Source organism: Diospyros lotus, chromosome 5 (assembly GCF_014633365.1).
Source record: "Diospyros lotus cultivar Yz01 chromosome 5, ASM1463336v1, whole genome shotgun sequence".
Lineage (NCBI taxonomy): Eukaryota > Viridiplantae > Streptophyta > Magnoliopsida > Ericales > Ebenaceae > Diospyros > Diospyros lotus.
In genome coordinates this window covers 7,636,162-7,656,854 of record NC_068342.1, presented here as the reverse complement: position 1 = coordinate 7,656,854, position 20,693 = coordinate 7,636,162, and the positions used below count along the sequence as shown (strand labels likewise).

Here is a 20,693-nt window from a genome sequence, read left to right as displayed (position 1 = left end):
TAATTTTTTATTTTTGCCCTTTAGGGCTAGGAATTAATATAATAATAATAATAATAATAATAATAATAATAATAATAATAAAAAAGTGATAAGGAGGTAAACATCAAACAAAAACAAAGAAAAAAAAGAGAAGAGAAAAAAAAAGAAGCAGCCCGATCTGGGCGATCCTGACCCGACCCAACTTGGTCGGGATAAAAGGGTGGGGGAGACCGTTCAGTTCCCCTAAACCCTAGGCCGCCGCCCCCCGTCCCCCCCGCCGGTTCTGCCTTGCGCCAGCCGACGCCAGCGACCACCTCTCCGCCACTATCTACGATTTCCCCCCATCCGTTCTTCACGCCGACCACCGGTTCCATCGCATCACCAGTTCTGCCACCATCTCTTTCTGTCTCCTTTCCTTCCGTCTTCCTCTTTCAAGCCGTCACCACCATCTCCTCGTCTTCTCCGGCGTCAGCCACCGCCACCGGTGACAACTTGCAGGGCCGGACCTATAGTGAGGCCCATGAGGCGGTTGTCTCAGGGCCCATAAATTTTGTCATTTTTGGGGGCCCATAAATTTTTTCCAAGCCCACCCCCATTCAGCGCCTTCTGCAAACCCTTCTCCCTTCTGCAAATCCTACTCCCTCTCTGGCTCTCTCCCTCGCCCTCGCCCTCGTCCTCGTCCTCACCCTCGCTCTCGCTCTCGCTCGGCCTCGCCCTCGCTCTCGCCCGGCCTCGCCCTCGCTCTCGCCTCTCGCTTGACGCTTGCTCGCTCTCTCGCTCTCGCCCTCGCCTCTCAGTCGGTAGCTGGGGAAGTCGCATCTATGGCTATTGGCTCTGGCTCTCTAACTCTTGCTCTCGCTGGGTGACTGGGTCGCTCGCCTCTCTGCATTGCCATTGGGACACTTTGGTTCAATCTTTTGAGGTTTGGTTCAATCTTTGGTGTTGTGTTCTGTTCGTGTTCAAATTCAGTACCAGTGACAAAAAAATCTTTTGGTTCAATCTTTGCTGTTGTGTTCTTGTTCTTGGCTGGCAGGCAGTAGCCACTGGCCAGTGGGCATCCCTTCATTCTGTAGAGGTAAGTTAATTTATTTGATTATGTTCTATTTAATGTGTACTTTTATTTTGTTTTGGCTAATTTAACACCTATAATGAGTTCAGGAATTATGAGTTTAGGCTTTTTACTAATTGTTATTTGACTACTTCATTTAGGTAGGGATTGTTCTGGCTGAATTGTGTTAATTGTGATTGAATATTTGAATTGGCCATGCTAAAATTGTTAAATTTTCAATTTTATTCTTTGACATGATATGAATACTTATTTATAAAATTTAAATATACACTACGATTCAGGGCCCATTTTTACATTTCGACACCCTGGTGACAACCACGACCACCATCTCGCTCATTTTTGGCGTTGCACAATCACTGGTTCGGCCGCTGGTGAGTATCGTGAAGCTGTTGTTATACCTAAAAGAGCCACCCAGGTGCGTGCTTTTCCCCCAAATATAATGATTAATTATTTTGCTTGCCAGAAAATGTGGACAGGAAAAGGGTAATTTTATTTTTAGTGGTATTGGGGGCTATTATCTTTCTACCTGTGTAATTAGTGGGTGAAGAACTTCATCCTCTGGTTGCATATTTCATTTTTGTGGCAATGAAGCTTGAAAAATTGCCATTTTAAATGTCTTGGACTTGTTTACTGATCACAGTAAGTACTTGTATGTTTTCTTTGTTTTTTTTTTTTTTTTTGGTGATTGTATGCTGGTCATATCATGTTGTCAGTTTTTTCCATTCAATTCTTTTTTATGCTATTGCATAAGTTGAGCTGTAGCTTTAAAGTTTTATGGGAATCCTACAAGACTTAATGTACCTTTGAAGTGTGATCGACGTTAATCCTTTTTTGCAGTGATATCTGGTTATAGCTATGCACTTGTTCTTAATGGTGAAAGGGGTAGACCACCTAGAAGGCAATGGCAATGTGGGGGTGCCCAGTGTTATTAAAGGCACACCTAGGTGCAAGGCTCACCTTGGGCGCCTGAAAGCCTTCCAAGTGGGCGCAAGCACGCCTCAGCCCAAGGCGCCTTAGGCAAAGGAGCGCGCCTTGGGCTTTTTAGCTGTTTTTAAAGCTTTTTATTTCACTGTTTGTTACTTTATTTAATTTTTTACTGTTAAGGGTTTAAATTTATTGTTTCAACTACAAATTTGACAATAAGTAAAAATGCTATTACTTCAAGTGCTCCAATTGAATTTGAACTAGATGAAGATGGATAGGGAGAATTGAACAAATTCAAGCCATGCAATAACAAAATGCAACATTAAGTCACCAAAACAAAGAAAGATGCAAATTCAAGTCTAGTACCTACCAAAAAAATGTATGAAACTATCATCACACTTCTAAACCATAGAAATCATCCAACAAGAGGGGTAGATGATGTGGAAGAAGATATTAGATATGATGCTTCTAATGATGAAAATATAGAAATGTTTGGTCTTTAGAGTGGTTTTTTTTTATAACATGCTTGTTAAAATATTATTAGAAGTTAGGACCTATTTTATTAATTTTTCTTCAACTATATTTTTATTTTATTTTTTTTTATTAACTTGGGCCTCGTTCTACCAGGCTCGCGTCTCACCTTGCGCTTTAGGCTCCAAGACACTTGTGCGCCTTTAATAACATTGGGGTGCCCTAATAAATTTTAGTTTTAGTGGACCACTAAATATTACTTGTTTTGTTCTATGTGGTTGCCAGGTCTTGAGTTGTTAAGACATTAGATGGGATCTCTCCCTCTCATATTTTTCTCTTAGAATCATGCGCCTCTCTTCTTAATTGCAGTTAATTACCTCTTGAGACCAAAACTAGGCCAATATGCCGTCAATGGCTCCTTCTAGTCCTCTTGGAACTAGCAAAACCTCGACGCATGCCCAGAACCAGAGGCAGAGAGGTAACAATGATAATGATAATAAACTAGCGAACAACATTGATAACTTATCCAATGATGTCCGAGAAAAAGCAATCCCCTTAGTGAGGTCAAGTCCTCTCTCTCTCCCTTCCATTACATATTTATGTCTCGTGCATTGGTTGGCTGATATGATATTGATTATGCATGCTTGTAACAACACTTACAGGAAGGAGATGATTGCTAAGCAAAGAAAATCCTTGCCTATTGCCTCAGGTATCATTTTGTCTATGATACTAAATGGGTGCAAACCACACCATACCATACAACAGTTGCATTGCTCTTAACTAATGTTTACTATGCAATGAGCATCTCTTTATTTACTCTTCTATTTTGTGTCATTCCTTTTATTTTTATTTTTTAATAAAGGTTTATTTATGCCTACACACAATATATATATATATATATAAAAGGTGTTCCCGTTGCATGAGGCCTCCTACCTTGTAGGGGTGGGGGGGAGGGTGCAACCTTATAGTTGCTACTAGTGCAGGTCCTCTGAATATATATAAATTTTTGGATCCCCAATGGGAAGGGTAGGGGGATTTTTAGTGTCATATTAACCAACATAAATTGTATAGTATTATCAATATATTATATAATTATTATAAATATTATTTATATAATATATATTATTAAAATAACATATTAATTGTATTAAATAGTCTAGTTATTAATAATTTTATATTCTATTATAATATAGTTATGTTAGCAATTAATATATTATATTAAAATAATAACATATTTAAAAAAATGTAATTATCAATGATTATTAACATATGATATGATATTATTAATGTTCTGAAACTAGATTGCGGTATTGAACTGGAAAGGGGAGAGGTCTATGGCTTAGTGGTCATACCAAGGTTGAACCAAAATGTATTTTTGTGAAATATATATCTGATTTAACAATATGATATAAAAATTTAAAAAATAGAATTTATCACATAATAATTAATAGACTTAAAAGTGTATTAGGTAACATTGTCGTCCAATTAGAAAAGAATTATACAACAATATTAGCACAAATTTATTATGGAAATAAAATAAAATTCAAGATCAAATATTTAGAATACAAATCAAAAGATTTAAAAAATTATCCATATATTAACAAAATGAGTAGATGGTATTCAAATCATAGACATAAACTCATTTCAAATATCCCAAATTATTATTATATTTACTTCTAACATTTAAAATAAAATAAACAGGCAAAAAAAAGAAAAAGAAAAGTTGTCTTGTTCAAGTGGTTGAACGAGCCCGATTTGGCTAGTTCACTGGCCAACTTTTTGCCAACCGATCTTTTGCCCTGAATTGAACTGGTTTTCCAGTTAGTTCCTGGTTCAACTGCTTCAATTGCCTAGTTCAGTCTAGTTCTTAGAACACTAGATATAATAATATACTTAAATGAAAAGATAGTATATTAATAATATAATCATATTATAAAATAATATAATTATTAATTAGTATTATTATAATAGTGTAATTATGTTCAAAAATTAAACACAAACACAAATAAAATGATGTTTTCTATTTTTTTTTTACAGATTTTTTACAACTGACAAGAAATTCAAATGGAATATTAATAGTTCTATTCTAGGGTCTATGTTTGTGTTAATTCTAGCACAAGTCTAGATTATGGGCTGCAGAAACCTTTTCCTGATCATGACCTAACACACAAACTTTTGTAAGTAATGGCAACAAAATTATAAAGATTGACAAAGCTAAAGTTAAAGTGTGTTTTGAACTCGTGGAAGAGAGAGTGACCAGAATATAAATCAATTGGGGAAGAAGTTATTGAAAAAGTAGAAATCATCTTTTTTTTGGTTTTATTTAAAGAAAGAGAAAGAAAATGAAAAGTAAACAAAGAAAATGAGAAGAAATTGTAGGGCAATTTCCCTCTTGTTTCCACTACTTTTCCTCTTTTTCTCCTTTCCAGATTTACAACTAATAAGAATTATAAGATACTTGGAAAATTGTTATTTTCCTTTCCTACCATTTTTCTTTTGCAAGTTCCTAATTTAAGGCTCACCTATGCGGTATTCCAAGTTTATTTTGCATAGTCAAAATTTTTTGTTTCTTTTATGTGGTTTATGACTTTGGTTAATATGTAAATCTGTGTATGTCCCACTTAGTGGGATCCAGGCTTGGTGGTATTGTTGTTTATTATGTAAATTTGTATATGCTTCTCATGTCATTGATGGTTTCCCCAGTTGAAAAGCATCTTGTTGAAGAGGTCAAGAGTAATGATGTATTAATAATTGTTGGCGAAACAGGAAGCGGAAAGACAACACGTATGTTATGTACTATGATTGCCTTTAAGTTTTCAGTTCTTCTCTATTATTATGATTGCCTTTTTTTTTGGTTGGGAAGGTGTAGGGTTAAGACACCCTTGATTAACAAGTGCTGTAATACATTCTGTCCACTGCTTCATAAAAGTTTTTGGTTGGTTCTGCATTTCAGGACACATTCTCTCTTTGTAATTAGTTGTGTTTCCATGTTGTACAGGTTGGTTTAACAATATCAACTTCATGATAGAACACAACCACATCAACTATCCTTATTCACTGCCATCTCATGGAATTTTTCCATACGAAGATGGCGTTAGAACTTTATCTCATCATTCCCTCACTAGAAGTTGCGTTAGGAAAGGCATTTGGCATAAAACTTTGCTGCATTGCTCTTTTATATTGTCAATGTGGTTTTTAGAAGTCAATTGATCTTATGAATGTTGTGCCACCAACTCTAACTTGGTTGGGATAAGGTGCAGTTGATGATTCTCATATTGCTACAATTTACTGCTTATTCCTTCCTGTAAACCATTCTTTAATTTGTACAAATAGAATAGTTAGTAGCTGTTCAGAGGGAAAAAATGATGTATATGTCACAACATTTACTGAAAAAGATCAATCCAAATCTCTACAGCGGATAAAGTGAATTGTATCAATAATCAATAATCCAAATTTGAATAATCCCTGGCATTATGAGGTAGGGGTGTGTGGTAGGCAGTTTGAGCGGGGTTTTTTAAATCAAACCACTATAGGTGGTTAACCTATCTTCTAAACTGCAACCAACCCCCCCATCTGCTTAAAACCACCCAAATCATAGCCTAGTGGTTTGCACAAGTTAGGCTGTTAGCCTAAGAGCAGTATAAAAATGTACTATTGTATACTGAATAAAAAATGTACTGCCTGAAAATTCATCAAAAAGTGAAAAAGAAAAGAAGTCAAGTGAGCAACACTACAACTTTAAAGAAATATCCATAGCAACAAATCTCTAGAGTAATGAATACATCAATGCACAAAGCAAACTAGTATTTTTCATCCAATACAACTCAAGGAAACATCCCACTAGTTGGTTGGTTTTGTTTCGGTTTACCTACAGGAAACCATCACCAAACCAACTTATCTAGTTTTTGAAAATCCTAAACCACAACCAACCATTGCTCAAAGGAAACCATGGTTTGGCTGTTGCTTTGATTTATTTTGGTTGTGTTTTGTGGTTTCCTTGTTCAGCCTATTATAAGGCATCTATAATTGTAAACTCAAAAAACCCTCCAAACTAGAAATTGAAATTGAAGTTGGAACCAAAACAATAGCATCCTAATCCTCAAAAACTTGGAATTTGAAGTGAAGTAGGAATGAAACTTAACATTCCTAAATAACTAGTACCCTGCATAACTAGAATTATAGAGTACTAAAATGATTTGAGTTCTAGATCTCCATCATTGGGACTTGGTCTAAGTTGCTCTGTTGTATCATCCTTTTGTTACTGAGTAGTTAGATCGAAATTTGCTGAAATTGTGGGACCATGGTAGTGGACAAAGTTATTGGAGATTGGGATTGAGGGGAATGGTATCAAAGAATTAATTTAGATATATAATTAAAGAAAATATTTTCAACCCTGTATTTTCAAAGGATTAATGAAAAGGAGAAATAAATAAGGTGTGAGAAAGACTGAAGAAAACTTGGTTGGAAACCCTTAGTTATAACATAGGGTATAATGACTTTACAAAGGATATGATCATGGATAAATATGGATGGAGATCTAGAATCGATGTACCGGCCTCACCTTGTGGGTTAAAAGCTTGTGATTGCTGTTATTTTACTGGTACACCATCTTATGAACTACTGAGTGAGAAGTAAAGGCTTTCCCTTTTTAGAACTTAGTACATGGAAAATAATATACCATTGAGGAACATATGGATTATAGACAATTTTTTTTTTGATAAGTAATTAGACATATATGTTGGATAAATAAGAAACATAAAAGGTAAGCAACCCAATAATGGATAGGGTTGTTGTACATAAATGTAGGATATTATCTCAATATCATGGTTAGTTTTTCACAGGGCCTCTCATTCTTGAACAGTAAATTTGTCATTCAAAACAAATTTCAAGTGTCAGTAGCTCCATTAAAAGCAGAAAGCTATTCTTTTTTTTTTTTCATAAATATATGTTCTTTTTTATTGTTCTCTCCCTTTCCTGGAGACAAAAGGAAATAATTTTAATTATACCCTGCTTTTACTTCCCTTATATAGCTGATCGTACCCCTTCCAACCTGTTCTTTTATTGACTTTTTCCAGAGCTACCACAGTTTCTATTTAATGCTGGATTCTGCCATGATGGGAAGATTATTGGAATAACTCAACCCAGACGGGTTGCTGCTGTTAGTGTTGCAAAATGGGTGGCAGACGAATGTGGTGTCAAGTTGAGCACCAAGGTTGGGTATTCGATTAGATTTGATGATATGACTTCTAGTTCAACAAGGATCAAATACATGACAGATGGGCTGCTCTTAAGGTAGTAGTGTGCAGAAATTTTTCTTATTTTTTCCCCTAATTTATTGAGTCCCCAATTTCTGCATTCCACTTATTTTAGTTTGATGGTAGCATCTTTGGAAACATAATGCCTCTTGTGGCTATTTGGTTTGTGTCTTTTATTCACTTAGGGGGTGTTTGTTAATCAAGATAAGAGGGAGAAAAGATCAGATATGGGAAGCATTTCGGGTGTTTGGTCTTTCTAACGTGTTTGTTAAGCTTATCTGACCACTTCCAGAAAAGGCTTCACGTGACCTCTTATCTCTCCCTTTCAAGATAAATTTATTTGACCTCCCCCCTTGGTGGCTCTTTCAAGATAAGGCTCAATTACTTATATGCTCCTTATAGGATAGTTAATGCCATTTAATGCATTTTAAAGATTTAAATTTATTAAAAAATTTATTTATTTAACTCTTATAATTAATATTATTTAATACATTTTAAAATTGTTATATGTTTTGTCAATTTTTAAATTTTAAATGACATTATTCATTTCATTGATTTTTAAAATTTAAATTTCTTTCTCTCTCTATATATTTTATTAACTAATATAATTCCTTTCACCAATTTTTAAATTATTTTATTTAATTTTATATTTTATTACCTATTATGAAAATATGTTTTGGCCATTTTTAGTTATCTAGGTGGAATTATTGTAATTCTAACAATAATTATTTCTACTTTTCAACTCTTTTGAAATTTATTTTTGAACATGAATTTAGAAAATAAAATATTAATTTTAATTTTAATTTTTTTGACAATTCATATTAATCATAAAATACTATTTTAATCATAAATTTGGCAATAGGGATATTTTGGTTAAAAAACTCTTATCTTGGTGCTTATCATATGCATTAACAAACACATAAAAAGAAAAAATACAATTATCAATGGATTCCAAAAAATTTAACAAACACTCTGATAGAAATCTTAGAATGCTTTCCAGCCTTATCTTGATCATTCCATATCTTGATCCGAAATACATTCCAAACTTATCTTGATACCTCTTATCTTGCTCATTTTAACAAACACCCCATAGAAGCTATTGTAAGGGCATTAAAGATCTTGTCTCAAACTCTTAATGGAGTTCAAGCCTAGATTTTGTTTTTCCTCCTTACTAGTAATTAGTTCACTAGTATTTTGTCCCACCCAGTATGATTATGTTATGGTGTAGACGTTCACTGTGAGCACAGAAGGATGCCTTAAACATTCAGCACACCAAGGAATCACAAGATACTTTACTTTGGGTTAAATAAAGGTGAACACAAGTAAGGCAACAAGTTTGAGAAAATAAGAAAGTGAGAGATTAAAGATTTAGTACATTGGAGCAGTGATTCAAGATTTTAGTTTCTTTTTTTGAACTTCTTATAGGGCTATTTACTACTGGATTTCCATCATGTTGTATTGTATGCAAACTCATGTAAATGTGAAATTGCTCGCAGGGAAGCATTGTTGGATCAATATCTCTCAAGGTATTCAGTTATTATTGTTGATGAGGCTCATGAGAGAACTGTCCACAGTGATGTCTTGCTTGGCTTGTTGAAACGTGTACAGAAAGTTAGGTCTGTACCTATTAATGAGTGTCTTAATAATGTTGATCGTACAAATCCAAGCAATGGCATGCTGATGGAGAAGAAAAATGGCGCTCCATCTACTAGTCTTGGCAGACAGTATCAGCGAATAAAGCTTAGTCCATTGAAGTTAATCATCATGTCTGCCAGTCTGGATGCACGGGTTTTTTCTGAATATTTTGGTGGTGCAAGAGCTGTTCATGTTCAAGGGCGACAATTTCCTGTAGATATACTCTACACCCGTCATCCGGAGACAGATTATGTTGATGCTGCTCTAATTACTATATTCCAGGTTGTTAATTGAACCTCTCCTGGGCACTTTAGATCTACACACTACTTTAGACAGTATTGTGTGTTATTTTGCAACATTTAAAAGTCTTAACGGAAAAATATTGTTGCAATTTTGTTGCTGATAGCTATGGCACATGAAAGGCCTAATGTTATAAAATGTGGTACAAAGTGGTAAGACTTGTATAGAATACAGAATTACAGACTATCATTTTCAAATGAATTGTGTAAGAATTAAATTTCAAACAGTATCATGGTCGTTCTGGTTATCCTGCCAAATTCCATTGTTATAAACTTTCCATTGTTACATTTCTTTTTATTTCACCTAATAAATGATTTATGTTGGGTTTGGAACTTGGATTTGTAGTAGGAAAAGGGAAGGAAATGAAGCAGGAAAAGGAAGTAGATGTTCTTATATTCGTATGGAAGTACTTTAATTTGCTTCTGTTAATTTTTTATTCCTTCAAAAAAAAATCTAGTTTCAAACAATAGCCTTCTGAAAATAAATCTAAAGAATTTTTATAGTTGCTTTGGTAATAAACTTACTGTTTGGAATGAAGTGTATCATTCTTTAGAACATACATTCCAGATTATCACACAGTAGAGTAGTAATGTTTTCTGGCAGAACTGAATGTTCTTTGAGCTTGCTTGAGTCAGTATGTTGCCACAAAAGAATTTTGGCCTTTAGAGGCATTATTTTTTTTAATCTTTTGTTATTTCTTTATCAAGTCATTCCTTTTTGTGATTGCTGGACTCCATTCTCCCAATTCTTTTTCCCAGTTATCCTTGGGGGCTTTCCTTTAATTTCTCTCTTAACGTTGATCCACGTGAGTCCACAAATCCACTTTTCGGTGGTAGTGATCATCTGTTTTCATTGACATTGATTTTTTTTTTTTTAAGATAAAATGATTGTTACAGCTTGATTTATTCATTTTTTCATCTTGATAGATACATTTCGAGGAGGGTCCTGGTGATATACTTGTATTCCTGACTGGCCAAGAAGAGATTGAATCAGTTGAGAGGCTTGTCCAAGAAAAACTTCAACAGTTACCAGAAAACAGTCGGAAGCTAAAAGTTTTATCAATATTCTCATCTCTTCCATCAGAAAAGCAGATGCAGGTCTTCATGCCAGCTCCGAGTGGATTTCGAAAGGTAGATTGTAGCTTTTATCTGTTACCTGGATCCATTTCTGATTGGTGACAAAAATGAGGCCTGATTTGATGTTTTGTAATTTAACAGTGGTAGAACGGCTTTGTACTTGAGAATATACATGTTCTTGGAAGCCTGAACTATTTGGTTAAAATTGAACATACACATCTTTTTGGAACTCTGGTGTTAAAATGGAACATAAACATCTTTTTTGGAACTCTTTGGTTAAAATGGAGACATAGACATCTCTTGGAACTATTTGATTAAAATGGATTCTGAAAATATTGAGGTAAATTTTTGTCTTTAGAGGACCGGTTATCATAAAAATTTCAGCTAATTAGTCCAAAGTAACATATTATTGAAGATCAGATAATTTGACTTTTGTGCAGCATGTATATCCTGCTTGTCTACAGCTATATATTTGGTAATTTTCATGTAGGAACTCTCTCTCTCTCTCTCTCACGCGCGCCCGCACAGCTTTTCTTCTTCTACTTCTTTCTCAAGCTTACTCTTCTTACCTATCTTTTGATTTTTCAACATCAAACTTGCTTTTAAAATAAACAAAACTAGATTGTGCTAAATTCAAAGTAAGCAATCTTTTTATCAGTTTGTATTGTAATTGCACTGGCTTCTTATGTTTTTGTTGAGTGTGGGCACCAAATTGTTTCAGATACAAGGGCAGCAAAACAGTAAAGACAGGTGCATCAGAAGGCTCCAGCAAAGAAGAATAAATATGGTTTCCCTAGAATTTGCATTAACTGTTAGACTCCAGCTCACCTGCCACTTTCCATGGTCATATCCTTTTTCCATCCTCATAATGACCTCCATGCGTCAACAAGCAGAATGTGATGTGTTTGGCATGCCAAATAAGTCATTGGACCAGATGAGGTGTATGCTTTGGTTCGCGATTGACAATTCAACTTCTGCTCTATATCAATGTGATATAATACTGTCATGTGAAAGTCACATGATGGAAAAATGAACCTAGTTAAGTGCATATCTGGATTGACCTTAAGAGAAATCTTGTGTGGTGTCATTCCAGCAAAAACCAGTTGTCATTGATATGCCCCCACCAGCAAGTTTCCCTGAAAGGTGTTTCTACGATAGTCTGTTGGTATTTTTTCCTATCTAAAAGGGTGGGCATGCCCCCTATTGATGTTTATCATATATGTTAAGATGCTTTTACTCCTTTAGGATGCAATTGAAATATGTTGCTATAAGATGCTGTCTCTAATCACTATTGTTTTTATGTCAGTTTTTAGTACTAATATTTAGATTTGCACATTTCAATGTTTTTCCACTAAAAATTTTTTTTGGGCCACCATCCTGTTCTGCTGATAAACAACCCTATTGTTTACTGTTTCTATGTCCAAGGTTCTAAACCCCATTAATATGCTTGCATGTTGTGTTTAGATTGTACTGGCAACTAATATTGCTGAAACATCCGTAACAATACCTGGAATCAAGTATGTCATAGATCCTGGATTGGTGAAAGCTCGCACCTACTGTGCTCGTACAGGGGTGGAATCATTGGTGGTTGTTCCAACATCTAAAGCACAGGCTCTCCAAAGAAGGTAAGACTAATAAAGGAGCATGGAAAAATACACTCGCCAGGAAAGAGAGAATCGCAGAATCCATAAAATCCTTTTTTATTCACTTGCAAATTTTAGTAAGATTCTTATCCATAATCTACTTTTTTAGGGAAAAAAGAAAAGAAAAGAAAAAGAATGGTGCCACATATGTTCTGACCATATCGTGAGCTCCTTATTTGCGAGTAAATGAGAAGGTGAAACCAATAGGTTTAGGAAATAATTCTTATAAATCCAAATGGTACATAGTTTGTTAATTTGTTTGATTTTTTTTTTTCCTGTGTATTTGTAATTGCTGACTGATAAATTTGATATTGTGATTGTTATTTTCACCTCAGCGGACGTGCAGGCCGTGAAGGCCCTGGAAAGTGCTTCCGCCTTTACCCTGAGAGTGAGTTTGAGAAACTCAATGATTCCACTGTTCCCGAGATTAAGCGGTGCAACCTATCAAATGTTATTTTGCAACTCAAGGCTCTTGGTATTGATGATATTATTGGGTTTGATTTCATGGAAAAACCATCAAGGTGGGGGGAACAGAAAATGAGATTGGTTTAGTACATTGCTCAAATTTTCATGGATGGTTGTTTGTGCAAACAATCCTTATACCTTTTTTTATCAACTTGTTGAGCTGGTGTGTTCCCCTATTCTATTTGTCAGAAGATCTGTTAAGATTAGGAGCTCTTAGATACTCAATCAATAATTCTAGTTTGCCAATTCTCTCAACACTCCTCACCCGAAATTGACCCACAACAGAAAATATAAACTGGAAATGTAAGAACAGAATTTAACAATGAGAGAAATAAAAGAGATACAACCAAACCAAACATAATAGGCGCACGATGTATCTTGGTTCGAACTGATCAAAGATCAGTCCCTACATCCAGCCGCAAATCCTGAGAGCAATCCACTAGAAAACTGGTGAAAACAGTTTACAAGAACCCTATCATCTCTATCACACGAGTACACTGCCCTCTCACAGAGATTACAAAGAACTCTCTACATACAAAGCCTTTTCTCTCTTTCAGCAATCTCACTCATATTCAGAGACACAATGAATGACAGTTTTTTTTTCCTTATCCAACCGCCTTGCCAACGCCTTATATTTGTAGACCATAGAAGGCGTTAATTACAAAGTCTATTATTTAGCCTACACAATGACTAAACTAACCCTTATATTATAACATCTAAGTTAACTTCTTTCTAACTTAGAATTTCCAGTCACATTCATTTGCCTAAAGGGATCTGCTTCTTCTTAATCTTCTAGACAGATTCCTCTAATGCAAAAACCTAACAAGATCTTTTATGTTTATTGATATTTTGTTGCTATTCTTGCAAAATGTGTCTATGATTGTTGGAAGAAATCTCACTAGTATTTTTATTATTCAAACAGGGAAGCTATTGTCAAATCATTGGAACTACTGGTCTTGCTAGGTGCTCTAACAGAGGAGTATAAATTGTCAGATCCAGTTGGTCATCAAATGGCCCGGCTACCCTTAGAGCCTATTCACTCAAAGGCACTTATTTTGGCTAATCAGTTCAATTGCTTGGAAGAAATGTTAATTGCTGTTGCAATGCTCTCGGTGGAATCTATTTTCTTTAACCCCCGTGAGAAGTTGGAGCAGGTATGCATTATAACCTATCTTTTCTTCATTATAGTTGCACAGCTGTGAGGTTTATGAAACAATGATTGCTACTACTTGCAAATAATTACAATCATTGACTTAATGGAGATGTGAATTGTTGTACACTAAGTTTGGATGGGTAATTTTGGCTCAGCTTTGTTTGTAAATAGACAGTTTGCTTAAATAATTTAAGCAAACTGGGGTAGGTGGTGGGTGCTTCTGGTGTATTATGAGTTTCATGTATACCTAAAAAGTTGCAGAGATAATGCACTATATGATTAGCCATGCTTAGGGAATAATGGGACAGACCAAGTTCATCAGAGGAGCATTTGTTGAAATGTGAATGTTGATATGGATGTGTCACAATAGAGATTATATTCATATATGTTTGTTTAGTGGTAAAGCCAACAAACAGGAGAGTATAGGAAGTTGAGGTGTGATGGATGCACCCATTGTTGTCAAACTCGCGAGTCAACTCGTACGAGTTTATGAGTCACATAGGTCATAGTTCTGAAAGGTGATAGGCGCATTGAGGCGCAAAGGGTCTTGGAGCTTGAGGTGCATGAGGCGAGGCGCGCCTTTGCGAGGCGAGGCACGCCTTTGAGAAGCGAGGCACACATTTTAGAAAAAAAACTCAAAATCTTATAAAATTATAAACAACTATCAAATTATCAATAATAACACATACATATCATTTATGATTCATCATCTTCAAATTCTAAACTAACAACATCAAAGTTGATTCATTCATCATATAAATTCTAAATTAGAAACATCATCAAAGTTCAAACTCAATGTCTCAAACTCAAACTCAAACTCAAACAAGTACCAATCATCATGCAAAGTTCTAAACAAATTCTTAAACACTACAAGTCCACAATCAAGAAAATGTTTTTATTTTGAAAAATGCTATTTTTTTAAATCTAGAAGATTAGCGCATTATAAGGAGATATATAAGAAAATATTTTCATTTTGAAAAACTATCTCTCGGTATTTTTATAGCTAATATTCATTATTGTTAAAATGATTTTTAATGAATTTTTCAAGAAATAGTATGTATGTGTTTTGGGGGTGGTAAAATTGCTAAATCCCGAGATTGTACTAAAATCAAAATTTTATTTTCTTATTGTTATGGATTTTAATTTTTTAGATATTTTTATTGAATCCAAATAGGGGATACTTTCTTATTTATATTTATGTATTAAAGTAAATGTCCACGGACATTTACTTAAACTAAAGAAATATATACATGCTGGAACCGAGAATGGCAGTTGGTTTCGGTGGGCAATGGGCTGCTTGACATCTGGTTTCATGAGGCGCGCCTCATGTCCCGTTGCCTCGCCGTGCAAGGCGCATGCCTCCTGGAAAATGCCTCACCTTATCCTATTCGAAGCGCCGAACTGGCACCGTGCGCCTAGGCGCGCCTTTAACATCTATGATGTAGATTTAAACAAGTCAACTCGCTTATAAACTCAGATTTTCATAGAATCGGAGTTGACTCGCGATTCAACTCGGTAAACTTGGTTTGTAAACTTTTAAATTTGCATACTTTTGTTAGATATTTAATAATGTGTGTTGTTTTTATTTATATTAGATTATGATTGACTTATGAGAATTTACATTATATGTAAATTAATATTTGAAATTTTGATTATGGATGAATGATGACAAAAGATAGACGTAATATTTAGAAATTTCATATCATTTAGTATTTTTAAAATTTATAGATGAATTTATTTTGAAATAGGTACATACATGTACTTTATTCATAAGTAATGCAGTTGTAAATTGTAATAATTATGTTATTAAATAGTATTAATTCATTTTTTTATAAAATTATGTCATTTTGAACATATATTTACATACATTAAAGAGTATTTTTAATTGTCTCTAAAATCTTATAATTTTACGACCCGAGTTTATGATTCGATTTTATGGACCCTCCTTCGATCCCACTTAAAATCTCAATTTTAACAACCTTGGATGCACCAGTTAAAAATGTTTGGGTTTGGCTACTGTGTGGTGTGGCCTGCATTTAATGAAATGGTGGGGACATTGTTGGACCAAATTTTACATCAATAAGATGTTATTGCATTACTACAACTGAAGTTGTTCCCTTGATGGCATGTAAGTGTCAACAGGATGTATGTAGTGAGCCAAATAACGGAACAAGGATTGTTGGGTTCAGTTGACACAAATTCATTTGGCTTTACATCTGAATGTTGAACTATTATGAACAATACAGGGATTATCAATTTACAGTAGATGATTTATGTTGGAGATTTCACATTGAAAACATGATGATTGTTTTGTAAGTGCAGTGAGGGGTTGTCATATAAGTAGTTGATTGGCAAGATTGTTGGTTTAGAAAATTAGTAGGCAGTGACAGTGGGCCCTTTTTTTTCATTGAAGTCCCAACTATGTGGAAGTTTTTATTTTTGGCTTAATATCGTGTGTGGCAGTGGGTCTTTTTGTGGTTTCCTTTGTTCTGTTTTTTTGTGTGAATGTGTTTTGTTTGTGTGCCTTTGTGTTTGTGAGGTGGTGGAAGTGTTTCAGAATCAATAGTTAATTAATTTCTCTTATTTACTAGGCACAAACTGCAATAAAGTGCTTCGCAAGTCTGGAAGGAGACCATATGACTTTAATTAATGTTTATCGAGCTTCTGATGAGTTGTTGAAGAGCAAGATTGGGATCAGTACAGAAAAAGCGGAAAAGAGTGTAAGAAAATGGTGCAAGGAAAATTTTGTTAATAGCCGCTCCCTAAAGCATGCTCGGGACGTTCACAGGCAAGTTGCATTCTCCTTGTGCTTAAAATTAGACTGTTGACAGCTTATATCTTTCTTGTTCCAATCATGGAGTTCTGATCGATCTATTGTTTCCTGTCCTTTCTTGGGCAAAGATGAATATGTCAAGTGTCATTGATACTTCCAAGCATCTAACCATTTTGCTCCTATTAAATTGCACAGCACTCTCTGGTCTATTATCAACTGGTCATCCATTTGAAGTTAATCAATTGTGCTCCCTTTTCAGGCAAGTTCGGGAAAATGTTGGACGGATGGGTCTGCATGTTTCTTCTTGTGGAGATGAGATGCTCCAATTTCGTCGTTGCCTTGCAGCTGCTTTTTTCCTCAATGCAGCTTTGAAGCAAGCTGATGGTACATACAGGTACAAGTAAACTTTTGGAGTTCAATTCTTATTGGATGTCCTTTAGCATGGTTACTAAAATGGGGATCCCACCTGGTATAGAAGGGATCTTCTAGATCAAGGGTTCATATCAGGCCAAAATCGAAAGATAACACTAGCAATTTTGTATAATATGCTACATACTTCAAATTATATAAAAATAAGTCTAAATCATGTAAAAAATAAGTAAAACTACATTAAAAGAAAGGGATAAAGTAAGTTTTGTATCCATGAAGACTTGGAGAAAAATTCATAAGTAATGGGCACCCCTAGTGTACGAGGTTCCTGCTTTGCAAGGATCTCTCTCTCTCTCTCCTCCCCCTCTTTGTAGAGGTGGTTTACACAACTCAAATCTGTGACATTTGAATAACCATGGACTCACCTTACTGTTTCTACCTTGTGTGCATTAGGTAGGATTGACTGAATTTTAGCTCTCCAATTATCTTTATTCGGGGCCATATATTTGTAAGATCATTATATTCCATGTCACATCTAAGAACTTCTCACCAAGTTTTATTTGTATTTCTTTACCTTTTTTGTTGTAAATTTCTTTTAATTCATAAATGTCTCATAGGTGCATTTATTGGTTGTCTTTTAATTTTGTCTTTTGTTATATGGCCAAACATCAGTCACAACATTTGTCTTGGTTACACTTTATTTTGCATACGTTGATACTTTAACTGCCCACCATTTCAGCCATACAATAAAAATAATCTTATAGCTTCTTTTAATTTAACAAAAAAAAAGATATGTATATATATCTCAAAAAATGTTCGAAGCATTTTCTACAATTCCACTTTAACTATCTTGTTTTAATTGTGAGTAACATTGTCAATATTTTTTCATTCTTTTTGAACAATTGATTCAAGATATTTAAACTAATATTTATAGAAATAATTTCATCTTCAAGTCTCACCACTTCACCGTCACATTTGTATTTTTATTGAACTTATATTTCCTATATTCAAAATATGCAACATTCCTTGTTGAGAAGAAACAATGACAAATTAGTAGTAGTAGAAGAAGAGGAGGAGATGAAAGATGAAACATCACTTGGGTATTTACTTTATTTATGATTACGAGAAGGAAGAAGTAAAAGAAGAAACATCCCTTAATATTTACTTAAAGATTTGGCTGATATTTTTCATTGTTATGCAGTCTGGATTGATTCCATTAAAACATAAGATCTAATTTACTATTTTGAGCACCAAATTGCTTGGTTCTTTATTTGTAAGGGTCTTGGGGAGGATAAATCCATAAACAAGAATGAATAGTGAGCTAGAACTTGTGTACCTAACCTCATAGTAGAATTATGGCTCGATATATTTATCTTTGTTGTTAAATATCTTTGTTTTGTGTAGTTTTCAAAACATTTTCCTTCCCTAGTGAATATATCTCACGTTCATTTTATGATTTATAGGGTCTTGTCAAGTGGTCAGGTGGTGCAAATCCACCCATCTTCTGTGCTATTTGGAACGAAGCCGGACTGTGTAATCTTCGATGAGCTAGTCCGAACCAATCACAATTACATGCGCAATGTTACTAGAATTGATTATTTGTGGTTGCCAGAGTTGGCTCCTCAGTACTATGTCTTGCAAGATCAAGCTTAATTTTTGTAGCTTATGCGCCTCACTTGGGAAGGTCATCTGGTATAAAAATTTTGTTCTTTTACATAGGTTTGTTTTGCCAATGTAACTTTTAGAAGTCAATTGACGTTATGAATATCAATACAACCCACCTGATTGAGTTAGGATAAATGATGGCATGCCTCTTGGGAAGAATGTGTTGTTTCATCAAAGAGTATTTGGAGGGGGAGATGCATTTTTTAATCATGAATGCTCTTTTAAGGGAAAAGTGCGTTGTTTCATCAAAGAGTATTTGGAGGGGGAGATGCATTTTTTAATCATGAATGCTCTTTTAAGGGAAAAGTGCAAAGGGCAACGCTTGTAGTAGCAATAAACTTATTCATACTGTTGGTCAGATTAGTGAACCCTAAAAGCCATGTCAGTTGAGAGTTTTTTTTTTTTTCATATAATCATAATGTATCATATTTTGAGAAAATTCGTATGTATATTGATGATCATTGGATTCGAACCACTGATTTTACATGCAGTGGGGCCATTGGCAGGTGTAATGCTTTCCGGCTTTCAATTCCACCTCGTTATGGCCTGAAGCTGAGAAAAGTGGCCGAGCTCGAGCCTAGAAACTGACTTGCCTCGCCAAGCCAAGCCAAGCCTGAGGAGGAGGCTTGGCTCGTTTCTATTGCAACCCTACTCTTGGCTCTCGCTCACTCTCAGGTTTGTTTACTTGTTTAATTTTGGGATTTTGATTTGGTGCTAGCTTGTGTTTGCCCCTTTCCGACCGTGATGAAGACTTGATTAGACAGTTGCATTTTGCCACATAGATCCTTGCATTTTGCCACCGGCTCTCACTCTCATTCTCATCTTCCTCTCTCCCTGTTTGAACAGTAGACACCTCTCTTGCTGCTCCTACAAACAATCTATTTTCTTCATTAAGTGCATTTTCCTCTGTAGAACTTGCAACACAAAATAACGAGGAATACATTGAGTTGTCCAACACCAACTGAAAACATTATGACATTATTTGTATATGTTTGTATGTATACACTAGTTTGGAATCTTGTTAGATGGAAAGAAGTATCTGCCTCGGAATCCTCTTAGGAATTGCTTTAAGTATGCTAAAAGGAATGAGGTATACAAGGCGGTGAACGTGGTGGGCGACGAGGAGGCTCCCATCTAGATAGTATGTATTTATAGAGGATATTACCAACACTTTTTGACATGTTTTTGTAGGAGAAATTTGAGCGATTGTATTATCCTCTCTTTTGTATCATGTAAACGCGACTAGGGAAGAAGGGGACCATGCAATTAAGTTGGCTGAATTGTACAGTGATTGTTTGGCTGCAATGACTGATTTGGCCTTGAATGATGACCAAAGCTGAGCATTTTGCTTCTTGTTCTGGATGTTTTTGGTGGTTGTAATCAGAATGTTTGCAAGTTGTGCGTGTTGTTTTCCTTAATGTTGGTTGTTGTAGCCGAATGTTTTTTTTTCCCATCTACTGCTGGGTGAGAGTATTGTTTCTGCTTTTTGAATTATAGTTTTTTATTTTGATAGTATAAAGAACATTCTTATTTTGATCTTTAGTTTCTGGCCTTTCCTCCAAGTTTAGTTTTTTGAATTTACTAAGAGCTATATATATAATACGTTTCAAAGTCCAAAATAAAATAAAATTAAATGAACGTTATAGAGAAGCTTTATAAATCATAGTTCACCATTTTAACTCATATTCATAATTTATCTTAACGAGAATCTGATCCTCAAACCGTTTCAAATTCGAACCGGAACCGGAACTGCCTATTCAGGAATTGAATGAAATGAGACAATAAAGAATAATTAATTAAAGGTGCCTATGAGTCTGGCTAACGAGAGCATCAATATGAATTAATCTTAGTGGAAATTATAAATACTAATTATATCTTAAATTGAAAATTCATTTTTAACACCTTTAATAATAGCT

The 20,693-nt window shown here is 34.8% G+C and overlaps 1 protein-coding gene across 4 annotated transcripts; it reads left to right on the top strand.

Annotated features, from left to right (window-relative positions):
- The first annotated feature begins 240 nt into the window (after positions 1–240).
- LOC127801888 (pre-mRNA-splicing factor ATP-dependent RNA helicase DEAH10) lies at positions 241–20,187 on the top strand. 4 transcript variants are annotated; one of them, XM_052337396.1, is made up of 16 exons: positions 241–901; positions 1,013–1,054; positions 1,330–1,419; positions 2,813–3,006; positions 3,106–3,152; positions 5,147–5,227; positions 7,519–7,735; positions 9,195–9,615; positions 10,560–10,763; positions 12,174–12,334; positions 12,688–12,873; positions 13,740–13,971; positions 16,562–16,758; positions 17,003–17,137; positions 18,576–18,804; positions 19,269–20,187. In XM_052337396.1, the coding sequence occupies exons 4-15, from the start codon at positions 2,846–2,848 to the stop codon at positions 18,763–18,765; spliced, it is 2,232 nt and encodes a 743-aa protein (XP_052193356.1). In that variant the 5' UTR covers positions 241–901; positions 1,013–1,054; positions 1,330–1,419; positions 2,813–2,845; the 3' UTR covers positions 18,766–18,804; positions 19,269–20,187. The 4 variants fall into 4 exon arrangements, with proteins under 4 accessions (XP_052193356.1, XP_052193355.1, XP_052193353.1 ...); XM_052337395.1 differs by having other exon boundaries at positions 1,330–1,463; positions 19,284–20,187; XM_052337393.1 differs by having other exon boundaries at positions 1,330–1,463.
- The last annotated feature ends 506 nt before the right edge of the window (positions 20,188–20,693 follow it).